The following is an 11,873-nucleotide window of genomic DNA, read 5'->3' on the forward strand; positions in this document are numbered from 1 at the left end:
GCGCAGCTCTGGGGACTCCCTCCCAGCAGTGGCTAGGGGTCCCTGGGCCGGGTGTGGCACTTGCCTCCTGCTGGAGCTGGGAGGGCTGCGGTCTGGGGCTCTGTGCCCTAAGTTCCTTCCACAGGAATGGTCCCACCTCACTGTAGCCAGATGTGAGGCTGCACCTGCTTCCGCACCAGCCTATTGCCAGCAGCCTGGGAGCTGGGGGGGCTCTCATGCCCCCATTGGACAAAGCTGCTGATATGGAGATGAGCACAGTGTTTGCATAAGTGTGCGGGAGTGGGGGAGCCCTCCTTGCCTTGCTGCACCCTCTCTCCCTCCCCCCCCAGCACCTGCCTCATCTCCCATCTTAGCCCCTCAGCAGCCTGTGCTGCCCTGGCCCTGCTGCCAGGGGAAGGGGGGTGGGAGCCAGGACCCCCGTGACTTGCAGCTGCTGGCAGGCCAGGCCCTAGCTCTGGTGCAGGTCGCCTGCCTCTGACTGTGACATCACAAACTCTGCAGGCTCCTGAGGGGAGGTGGCGGCTGGGGCCTGGCCTGTCTCCAGCCATGGCAGGTGTAGAGCCGGGGCCTGCTGTGGGGCGGAGGTGTGACAGAGGAGCTGGGCGGCTGTAGCAGGCAGGAGCAGCATGCTGGGTCTCTGAAGAGCTGCTGCTGCTCTGGGGCCTGCATGGCCAGCTGCAGCCGGCTGCTTGCGGCTGACCCAGCCAGCGGGGTGCCCCTCGGGGTGGAAGGGGGGGTGCTCTGTCAGCTGCTGCGCTCTCCGGCTTACAACCTTTTCCCCAGGTCTGCGGTGTTTGAAAGTAACTTCATCCAGGTACGTCCCTCAGCCTCCCGGCCCTGCTGCTGCTTTGACCTGCTCTACGAGCACAGACGAACACGTGGTTCCAGCCTCCCTCATCCCTGTGTGGGCTGGCTAGTGCCCCGGGCTGGAACCAAGCCCCTGCCCCTTTGCTTTAGAGTTCCCCAGGTGGTGGCATAGCTAGTCCCCCTCTGTGGCTGGAAGCAGAAGGCTGCTGCACCCTGGCTCCTGGTGGCGGAAGCTCTGCTGCTGTGGGAGGTGTGGTCCCTCCCCAGCCCTGCTGTGACAAGGGGGCAGCTGGTCGGGGGTGTTGTCTGCCCTGGGTGGCAGCGCCTGCTCCTCGGGCATTCAGGGGCAAAGCGCACAAAGGGTGAGCTCTCTGCTGCGAGCACAGGTGTGTGTGTGGGGGGGGGGTACTAAAGACTTTTGCTGGGAGCGTCTGGCCCAGGTGGCCCCTGCTGCTCCTGGTAAAAGAACAGTGCTTGGACATCAGGCCAGCCTGCAGGTGAGGTTCAGTAGGATCCCCTGATTGCTGTGCCCCATGGCCCCTGGTTACCTGAACATCTCCTGCACACAGCCTGAATAGCAGAAATGCTGCCTCTTCCCTGCTGCCATGGACCCTTTGCTGCTGTGCGGCACCTGGGCCTGCCCTGCTCAGCGGTGAAGGCCTGGCACTGATCACACTAACCAGCTGCTGGCTCTCAGCTCCCTGGAGCCCTCCTCTGAGCCTGGCCCCAAGGGTTTTATTAACCAACTCACCTTGTGCCAGCATCATAAAGTGAAGGTGGGATCCTTCTCCTCTTTCCCCCCCCCCCCCACCCCACCTCCTGACACAGTGGCTGAAATGAGTGTCTCTCCCCCTGCCCCTGGGTGGGAGCCAGCGCTCTCTGCCCCATAGCCCCCAACTCCCAGCCATCTCCCCTCTGCTGAGCCAGCAAAGGGGGGATTCCCAGCCTCTGCCCCTGTGGAAGAGACAGGATGAGCCAAGCCCTGTCAGGAAGAGGCTCAAAAAGCAAGTCCTGGGGCAGCCCCTAAGTGGTGACAGGCCAGGGCTGACTGGGACTGACCTGGCCCTGGGGATGGAGCAGGGCATGGCTGGTTTCAGGGGGAGGGGGTTCTTGGTGGGGGGAGTGGTTAAAACTTGAAGGTGACTTTGAGATGTAGGGAGAGCTGTCTGTCCTTGTCCATCCCTCTGTATCTATCTGTGCACACGTCTCTGTCGATCCAGCCCCACACCTCATCCTCTAGCTGTACCCCTTCTCTCCCCCTCATGTCTGGTACAGAGCTAGCCACGTGAGCTCCAGGTGATCATCCTGGCCTGGGCAGGGAAGGCTCCCCTCTCATGTCCCCACCTCTAGCTCTGTGACAGGGCTTAGACGCACTACACATGAATAGCAGCCCATGAAACCATGGGGGAGAACCATTCAGTCATCAGCACCAAGGGTCAGTGGCTAGTGGGTGAGCCGTGGGGCAGGATGCTGGCTGTGGGGAATTAACCCTTTCACGGGTATCACGCATGCGGCGAGTTTGGTGCCTGGGAACGTACCTCTGTGGAGAACTTGAGTTGTGCGGTGGCAACCCCCCTGGGAGGTGCTGAGTGCATGCATGAGCATGAGCATGTGGCCGTGTCCCTCCTTTGATCCTGGCCCGGGAACCTGGGGCCAGCACGTGTAACCCACTGGCAGAATGCAGCATCCCCTCCTAGTGGCTGGCCCGCTAGTGGATAACAGCCACCTGCTGCTGCTGGAGGGAGCGGAATAACTTTTTGCACAAAAGTGGCAGAGGCCTGTGGTGTGGTGCTGAAGGTGCTGGGTTCAAATCCTGTGTGTGTGTGGGGGGGGGGGGGGGCACTAAGGAGCAGAGCTTTATTAAAGCTCTTAGCCGAGTTATTTACAATTTCCGCCCCCTGGGAGCAGATCTGGAGAGGCGCTGAGCGGCTGCCGACTGCCTGCCTGCTCTGGTCCCTAGCGAGTTCTGCATTCATTGGTGCTGGGCAGCCCACGGGGCTCCGCCCACCCCGGCAAGTACAGCACAGCCTGGCACCCCCTCCCCACAGCATGTCCCAGGCTTGCCCCGGGAGAGGGGAGCTGAGCCTCCCGTGTTCCATGTGGCCAGCCAAGGGGCCGGTTACTGCCGGGGCTCCCCGGGGCTTTGTGCTGGGACTGGCTTGACACTGGACGGGGAGCTCTGCGGCCCGGGGCAGGGCACTGAGGTCTCAGGTTCGTTACGCTACGGGGTGAACCGTGCGGGCTCGGCAGGGTCCCGCCACGTCCAGGGTGATCGCGTCACGAAGTGCATGTCAATGAGGGTCCGTTTCCGTCTCCTGCCGTTGACCTGGGGCCTTTTCGCTGCAGGTGACGAAGCAGGGGAACTGGGTGGACATCCACAACACCCCCACATTGGTGACCCTGGGGGTGACGTCCTCGGAGCCCTGCCTCCCCCTCCCCAACGTGCTCCTGATCGCCAGGCTCGCTGGGCTGGGAGAAAACCCCCCTGCGAGGGCAGGCCAGCTCCAGGAGCCCTCCGTGGCCCTGAGCAGGTGAGGAAGGGGGTGGTGCGGGGAGGGAGGGCGACAGGCAAGCAGGCAGTTCTCAGGACCAGTGCCGGTGCTGGGATTTAGCTGCTAGACATCGGAGGTGGAGAAGCTCACTAGGTCCCACCTAACCCAGACCTACTGGGGCCAGGGCGGGACGGGCCCCTCGAGTTTTGGCCAGGGCCAGGCTCCAACCAGCCCGAAGTGACACAGTCACTTTCCCGGGCAATGATTCCTGGCTGGATCCACCTCCTGTCGGGGAGTGACGGGGGCCCCGGCCCTTCCTGGGGCCGATTCTTGTTACTTTCATAGCTTCAAAGCCCTTCGTGCGCCACCACTAAGGTCTCCTCCCAGCCCCTGGCAGGTGGGGAGCCATGCTCTCAGCCCTGTTGTGCAGGTGGGAAGTGGAGGCACAGACAGGTTAAGGGCTAAATTCTGGCCTATCAGGAATCGCCCCCCACTCCAGCGTGCAGGCCCTAGGCTGAATGCCGACTCCAGTGCACTGGAAGCGTGTGTGGGTCTGGAGGCCTGGGGTGCCCATCGCTGCCCCTAGGGTGTGGCCCTGGCCCAGTGGGGTGCACACTGTATCTTTCACCTGTGTCCCCACCCAGACCTTCTCCGGCATCTCCCATGTGGCTGGGTGCCTGGGGGCGCTGCTGCTCTGCTCCTAAATGCAGGGGCCCCAGCACCCCCCCCGTCTTGCTCCTGCAGAGAGGGACCCCGGACGCCTCCACATCACTGGCAGGCTGAGGGGGGAGTTGCGTTAACCCTTTGTCGGCCAGCCCTTGTCTGGCCATTTGTGCCGACAGTTGCTCAGGGAGAGTGGGGCGTTCACCCCCCTCATTAGCTAGCCCCTGGGTGGAGGAGGGGGGCTCTGTAGCCAGAGCCTTTGGGGGCATCCTCCCTCTGTGCTTTCTGTGGAGCGACGTGGCCCTCCCACGGCCGCTGCCAGATCCCGTCCACACCCCCAGAGCCAGCGCTGGGCCCCAGGCAGCCTTCAACCACTCGCTCCTGTCCCCGCGGCCAATGGCCACCCCCCCCCGCGGCCCCTCCAGGCATCAGCACGAGCTTTCCCTCGGCACTAGGCTCCTGCCATTGAGACACGTCAGGCTCTCGGTCCAGGACAGCAGCCGGCGCCTCCTGCGGGTCCAGGTAGTGACGGGGAAGGTTTATTACCTGCGGCTGCACCAGGAGCACCCCGACGTCGTCTTCGCGCTCTGGAGCCGGCTGGCTGACATCCTGCAGCGGGGTCTGTCCATCACCACCAAGGACCCCTCCATCCACCTCCCTCACAGCCTGGTGCTCAGCCTGGGCAGCTCCTCCAGCAGCTCCCCGGAGGAGGTACCTCACCCCGGCGTCGGTGCAGAGCCCGCCGGGAACGACGCGCTGCAGCCCCGGGCCCAGGCTGGCGATGGGCCCTACAGAGGCAGATCATCCCACCACACTGCCGGGGGCTGAGCCCAACGGCCAGGAAGCCTGGCAGGGGGGTGCTGGCTTTATAACTCCAGGGCTGTGGCTGCCAGCCCAGCTGGGGCTTGGGTCCAGGGAGAAGGGGGGGAGCTCTTATGGCCCTTCTCCATCCCCACGTGCTGGAGGTCAGGATGTCCTGCCGGGGGGGTCAGAATGCCCTCGGGGCCCCTCTCTCCATCCCCATGTTCTGTGGGACCCATAGGGGATCTGGGCTAGGACGGGCCGATAAATCCGCGGTCGAGGCAGAGTTGGAGAGGTCCCAGTACCTGCCCTCAGGATGGACAAGTGAGCACGGAGCGAAGAGCTCCACGTACACCATGCCCTGGCAATATGGCGAGAAAAGCCAGGTCATGTGGAGTTCCCACGTGGTCTCTCCCCGCAGCTGGTGCCTGATTCCCAGCCGCCCTCGGGAGCCGGTCGCAGCATGGTGGCAAGGATGGGCAAGAGATTGTCAGGGACTCTCTCCCACCTCTCAGGAGCAGCTCTGGGGAAACCAGAGAAAGATGGCTCGGTCCGGAGAAGGTAAAGGGGCCCCTGTCAAACATCCCGAACTCCAGCCAGCGAGCGAATGAGCCAGTTGCACCTGCCAAAAGCAACCCAGACTGAGCCGGGTGGGAGGAACGGAGGCTGGCGGCCACATTTACAGGACAGGGGTCTGTATCCTGGGAAGAAAGGGCCGAGACGGTCCGACCATGCTGGGGGCAAACGGGCCCTGGCACAGACTAGAACCAATGTCATTTCCCTTTTCCGAGACTCTTCCCCTTCTGGAATCTTACGGCTCGGAGCAAATCTCCTGTCAGGGAAGAGGCATCGGGTGCTCCAAGCAGCTCAGGAGGTAAGAGCATCCCCCCTCCCCAGCCCTTTCTCACAGGAGCAGGGCAGGTCACGCAGGGACGAAGCTTAAATGCAGACTCACAAATCGCCTCTCACAGGATAGCCGGGACTGCCAAGCACTGGGGCAGAGTGCAGCTTCCACAGATGCCCCGAAATGGCGTGAAACCCGGGCAACAGTCTTCTGCTGTGTTTAAAGGGTGACGAGTAATAGCTAACGTGAATTTGTGGAGAACAAACATGCCAGGCCAACCTAATGTTCCTCTTCGACCGGGTTACTGTCCTGGTGGCCAGGAGGCGAGCAGTGGACATGATTTATCTTGATTTTAGTAAAGCTTTTGACACAGTCCCACATGACGTTCTCATAAGCAGCCTAGAGAAATGTGGTCCGGAAGAAATTACGATAAGGTGGGTGCACAACAGGTTGAAAAAACGTTCTCGTAGTTTGCACTCAAACTGGGAGGATGTATCTAGTCGAGTCCCGCAGGAGTCCGTCCTGGTTCCAGTACTAGTCAATATTTCCATTAGTGAATGGAGTGGAGTATGTGCCTATAAAATTTGTGGGTGACATAAAGTCGAGAGGAGGTGCAAGTAATTTGGGGGCGGGACTAGAATTCAAAATGATCTTCATAAAGCGGAGAATTGGGCTGAATTCAACCAGATGAAATTCAATAACGACTTAAGAAGGGAAAATGAAATGCACAAATCCGAAACGGGGAATAGCTGACTGAAGTTGGACACCATCTGGATGAAGCCTCTTCAAAAGATCAAAACCTCAGCTGGCCTGAATTCATGTAGACTGAAGAGATGCATTTTCTAAGTAAAAAGGTCCCACTCTCTTGAACAATGCTCTGCTCTGAATACCTGCCAGCTTCCCTGCCAGAACATCTTCAACTTTGATCCAGTGAAAAGAATGAAAAGAGCCCTGGAAAACCTAAAACACGCTGGCTGGATGGTGTCAGACCCTGTTCCTACCCCGTAACACACCAGACTTGACACAGGACAGAATAGCATGAAGGCGTGGGACTGGGTGTACCATGCCCTTTACAGCTCCCTGCTAGGCCTCAGGGTCCTACCACATCCTGTCCCAGAAAGGAGCAGTGAAAGTGAGTCCTCCAAGCAGCCTAGAGAGGCTGCGCGGGATGTAGCCAATCAGAGAGGGGATGCAGGGAGCAGCCAATCTGGGCCTAGCAGGCCCATATAAAAAGAGCTGCAGTGGAGAGCAGTTGCTGCCTGGAGCCAGAGAAATGAAGCTGGTGCTCCTGGGTCCCTGAAGGGGGGCCAGGGGAGCTCCTGGATGGCTGCTGGGATTCAATCAGGACAAAGTCCTGAGGTGAGGGTGAAGAATGTGCTGGGGAGGTGGCCCAGGGAATCATAACAGCCGTGCAGCTCAGTTAAAGGGACACAGATCACAGCTGCTAACTGGGGGGTTCTTGGGCTGAGACCCAGAGTTGTGGGTGGGCCTGGGTCCCCCCCCCCCCCTTCCCCCCTCCCCCCCAACCACTGGGGAAGTGGCCTGGACTTTGATGCATCCCTGGAAGGGGAACTGAGCTGTTTTGTGGCCCAGCTGGAGAGCTGTGGCCAGAAAGGCCCAGAGAGGATGAAGACATTTTCTCCAGGGAGGGAGCCCTGGGGCTACGGCTTGATACTGGGGCCAAGACTGTTTAAAGACTGCTGGACTGAGTAAGGACCTGAGCCCAGGGAGGGCTACAGGGAGAGAAAGGCCAACTGAGGGGCACAGGGATAGGCCCTGGAAGGGGGTTGATTTGTATCTCACATACAGACTGTGTAGGACTCGGCCAGAGGGCTGAGTCACTGGAGACCCACCACAAACTGAGAGAAAAAGGTGCACGCACTTGGACAGGGGCGCTCCTGCCAGGTGAGTGCCGTCCCGTTACCAGGCACCTAGCGCTTTGGGTGTCTTTTGCGCTGTCCGAGCGATGGCACGAGAACTGGCCAAGAGTAGCACGGCTGCAAAGTCTGGGGCTTCCAGGGGATCACAAACCAATATCAGCCAACACCGGGACGCCATCGCAAAGGAGGCTGGATGGATTAGAGGAGAGTCCTAGGTCAGACACAGGACGTAACTGTCCCGCTTCACTCAGCACTGCTATGTCCAGCCCAGGGTGTCCCACCTCAGGGAAGAGGGGGACAAACTGGAGAGAGTCCAGAGGGGAGCAACGGAACTGACCAAAGGTTTAGAAAAGCTGAGCTGTGGGGAGAGGTTAAACACGGGGCATGTTTAGTCTTGAGAAGAATGACGGGGGGGACCTGAGAACAGTCTTCAAATATGTTACAGGCTGTTATAAAGAGGATGGTGACCAGTTGTTCTCCATGTCTGCTGAAGGCAGGACAAGACGCAATGGGCTTAATCTGCAGCAAGGCAGACGTAGGTCAGATATTAGGAGAAACTTTCTAACTCTCAGGGCAGGTCAGCTCTGGAACCGGCTCCCAAGGCAGGCTGTGGGGTCCGCGTCACTGGGGCTGGGCACAGACCAGGTTGGACAAACCCCTGTGAGGGATAGTCTAGGTGTACTGGATCCTGCCTCAGCACAGGGGGCAGGACTAGGTGACCTTTAGAGGTTCCCGCCAGCCCCCCGTTTCTGTGATTCTATGAACTAGGAAAGTGAAATAGTTTTAAATTGTCAGGATCAGAGAACTTGCATCCAAGAGTTGTAAAAGAATTGGCTGAGCTCGGGCTGTCTGAGTTCATGCATTCTCTCCCCCTGTGGTTGACAGGGAAGCCTGTGGCGTGTGAGCAGTGCCGGGGGCACAGGCCGAGCTACGCTGGAGAGGAAGCCAAGCCAAGGAGAGCCCTGCGGTGGTTAGACGCTAAGCGCCACGGACTCTGGGAACGAGACACTCCCGCTGGGCTGCTGCCACTCTCCCGGCTCAGCAGCCTGGTAGCCGCAGGCCAGCAGTGGCGGCCACCACCATGAGAGAAAGTGGCTCCTGGGTAGGGCTCCGCGGCAGCCCCAGGGCAGGGGTGAGCGCTGAGAAGGGGAGCCTGACAGGCCTGACTGGGAAATCCCAATACACGCAGGGGAAGTGCGTTCACGCTGGCAGCTCCTGTGTTCTTTAGTGCCCTGACACCCTTGGGAACGCAGGGCCAGCCCCGGCCCACGGTGCTGGGTTCTGGCTCAGACGGGCCGGGAAACACAGTCCGGGGACACCTGCAGAGGAGGGGAAAGCACCATTGGAGAGCCAGAGTTGCTGGCTCACACCTCTGCTGGGCTGGGGTAAAGGCCCCTTCCCCGGCCTCTGCCCTTCCCCCGGGCTCCTCCAAGGCGGGCTGGTGCTCGCCCACCCACGGGTTCAGGTCCTGAAGAGGGTTGAGGGTAGCTCTGGGAACAGCCTCCTGGAATCCAGGTCACCTGTTGCCCTGATCCTACAATCCATGTCAGCTGGCAGTGCTTTCTGCTATTGAATCCGGCTTGTGCTGGGGAGATGGTGCCATCCGAGCGCTCTCGCCATGGCCTGTGGGGCTGGGCTAATGGGGGTGGGGGGGCACTCGACTCCGGGCCAGAGACATTTGGTCAGGCCTGCTGAAAACCAGGGGTGTGCTGGATCTGGCTGGGGGCACGACTCAGTGACACACAGATCTGCCACGCCTCTCCTGACCTCGCTTCCTGTGTCTGCGCCTGCTTCTCAGCCCGGCTCGGTGATGGCTGCAGCTGGGCTCACCAGGCGGGCGAACCTGTCATGGCGGGAACCGGCTCTGCCTGGCCCATCTGTCAAACGCATCCTTCATCAGGCCCCCGCCTGCCCCCCTTCCTGGTCACTGACACCAGCCCCCATCCTGTCCCTTTGGCCTGCTACTGCAGCGTCACCTCTGCCGCCCCTCTCTTGTCTTGCATGTCCACACCGGGTCCAAATCACGATGCTGCGCCCAGCTCCCTCCTCATCCTCTGTCACGGCTACTTCAGCCTCGTCTTCTCTGGCTGCCCGGACACACCCGGCACCCCCTCCTGCTCTCCCCCAGCACAGCTGCTCGGATCACCGGCCTAGCCCCAGATCCTGAGAGGGTCCCACACGGACTCCAGCTGCTGGCTCCTTTTTTTCCACCACACCCATTCAGGTGTCTGGCAGGGGGGTGGTTTAGGAAGAGCAAGGGGGGGTGGCTGCCCCCCAGCCCCCAAACTGCAAGCCTCGGCCAGGTGTAGAATGTGCCCTCCCCCCATGCGTGGCCCCCTTGGCATGGCTGGAGCTGCCTCCCTACCCCCCCATTATAGAAGTCAAACTGCGGCTGTGGGGCCTGGTTCTCATCACCGGCACAGCTCTGCCCATCTCTGCTGTGCCACCGTCCCTCTTGCTGAGTTGTCCTGTCCGTCTGCTCCCCCCGTGACACCAGCCCCAGGCGTTGGGTGCCCATAGAAGGACCCCGTTCGTTCACGGAGGGCCCCCAGGCACAGCCAGGGGAGGCGCCGCCAGCTGCCAATGTCCCGAGGAGGGGGAGGGCTACGGCAGCAGCGTGACTAGAGGATGCCCACCTAATTCCCCATTTCAGCTGCCTCCCCCCTGCTCCCCCCCAGGATATCCATTATCCTTAAGGATGCAAAGTGTTCGGGCAAGAGCTGGAAGGTGCCTGCGCCCGCGTAGCCTGGGAACGGGGGGGCTGCGCCGGCGTAACACCACGGGCGGATTTCGTGTTACAGAGCCAGAGGCCTTGTTGTGGTTTGGCTTCACCTGCGTTGAAAGGCACTCCTGGTTCCCATGCATGGAGTCAGTCAGCAGCAGCGGCGCACGGACAGCTCTGGGTGGCGTGTGAAAGAGCGTCATGTTCCAGCAGGCGAGGGAACGTGTAATGCGCACCCCAAGGTCTACCCGGGTCAGTCAGTGCACGGCGCAGTAGTGTGCAGCTGAAATCACCCCCTGCCAACCCAGTGCACCTCGCTGCTCCGTGTAGACAAGCCCAGAGGGGTGTGGGGGGGCGTTCAGCTAGCAGACATCTGCAGAGCGAGCTGCTAAACCACGGCAAGGGGGTTCATTAGCCTGGCCAGCGCCTGTCTGCCCCGCCGGGGAGAGCCCGTTTCAGCAGCAGCTGGAGGTTCCCAGCCCGCACAGACGTACAGGGCCGTGCGCTGCTGGAGTTAGCAGCTAAAATAGGAGTATGGCCACGCCGGCTCCAGCTCGCTGCCTGTGGGCAGCCCTGCCCAGATCCTAGGTAAGTATCCTTGTGCGCCCGGCTTGAGCCGCCGGCCGCTCTGCTGCAGCCAGGCCCCCTCTGTCGCTGCGAGCTTGGGTGGAGCTCCAGAGATCTGTCCGCCCGAGCTGGGAACCAGAGCTCCCTGCTGCAGTGTAGCCGCACCGGGTCAGACGGGGAGGATGCAGATGGTCGGTCACAGGGTGCCCCTGGCCCTGGAAGAAGGAAGGGGCCAGTCCTGTGCCGGGACAGCTGGACCCCAATCGGGCTTAGGAGGGAACACGGCACATGGGCCCTAGAGCGGAGAGGCAGCAGGGGGAAGGTGAGAGCTGCCTGCCGCAGGGCAGTAACTGGAGCGGCGGGTACTGGAGAGCCACAACGGGGAGCTGCCGCGGAGCGGTAAAGGGGGAGCTGCTGGAGGGGAGCTGAGAAGAAGCTGCTGGTGAGAACTGACCCAGGCTGGGACCCTGGACGCGGGGACGGGGCCGGATCAGGCTCAGGGTCCTGGCCCCTGGGAAAAGGGGAAGATCTCGCTTGGCTGCGGGAAGCCGAGTCTGGAATGAGGAGGGCGGCTGCTGCTGCAGCGTGGATCGTCCTGAGCAGGGGCAAGACGCCCAGGGAGGGGCCTGCAGCTGGGGGAGCCCTCAGGGGAGAAGGCCGGTCACCCGCAGGGGATCCGAGAGTGGGGTCTGGGCAGGGGCCAGAAGAAGTGGCAGCGCAGTGCTGCGGTCGCCCCTGGGGTGGGTGACTTGCAGGGGCTGCCCCGGGGACGGGGAATGGCAAACCCCGCTGTGGTGGTGTCGGGTCCCGGGCGGAAGGGCGGAGTGCTGGTACTCCATGGCGCTGGGGGCAGCGCTGCACGGCTGGACGTGAGTACGTTATGCCCAGAGCTGGCTGTGTGTCAGACACCCTTTCATGGGTGGACAAAAAAGGGAAACCGAGGCTAGGCGTGTCTGTGGTGCTACAGCCTGCCACAGCAGGGCACCCCAGGACAGGGGTCTCTCTATGACATGGTCACTGCCCCAAGGATCAGTCTCCCCACAAAGGACTGGGGGAGAGGGGGCTACGTGGTGAGAAACTAAACCAGAGCGACTGGC

At 61.5% G+C, this 11,873-nt stretch overlaps 1 protein-coding gene and 1 long non-coding RNA gene across 2 annotated transcripts; both read left to right on the plus strand.

Moving 5' to 3' along the window:
- Nucleotides 1-327: 327 nt before the first annotated feature.
- On the plus strand, nucleotides 328-5,706 carry LOC137145569 (Golgi-associated RAB2 interactor protein 1A-like). The gene is given in 6 exon segments (XM_067536415.1): nucleotides 328-814; nucleotides 3,154-3,338; nucleotides 4,418-4,673; nucleotides 5,185-5,324; nucleotides 5,555-5,654; nucleotides 5,656-5,706. Coding segments are annotated over 6 exon segments (879 nt in total). The 5' UTR covers nucleotides 328-667.
- A 1,152-nt stretch (nucleotides 5,707-6,858) lies between these two features.
- Nucleotides 6,859-8,508, plus strand: LOC137145571 (uncharacterized). The gene is made up of 2 exons (XR_010917678.1): nucleotides 6,859-6,966; nucleotides 8,373-8,508. It is a non-coding gene; the product is annotated as an uncharacterized lncRNA (long non-coding RNA).
- The last annotated feature ends 3,365 nt before the right edge of the window (nucleotides 8,509-11,873 follow it).

This window comes from Emydura macquarii, unplaced genomic scaffold, assembly GCF_026122565.2.
Source record: "Emydura macquarii macquarii isolate MOO-44397 ecotype Brisbane River unplaced genomic scaffold, CSIRO-AGI_Emac_v2 contig_3590, whole genome shotgun sequence".
Taxonomy (NCBI): domain Eukaryota; kingdom Metazoa; phylum Chordata; order Testudines; family Chelidae; genus Emydura; species Emydura macquarii.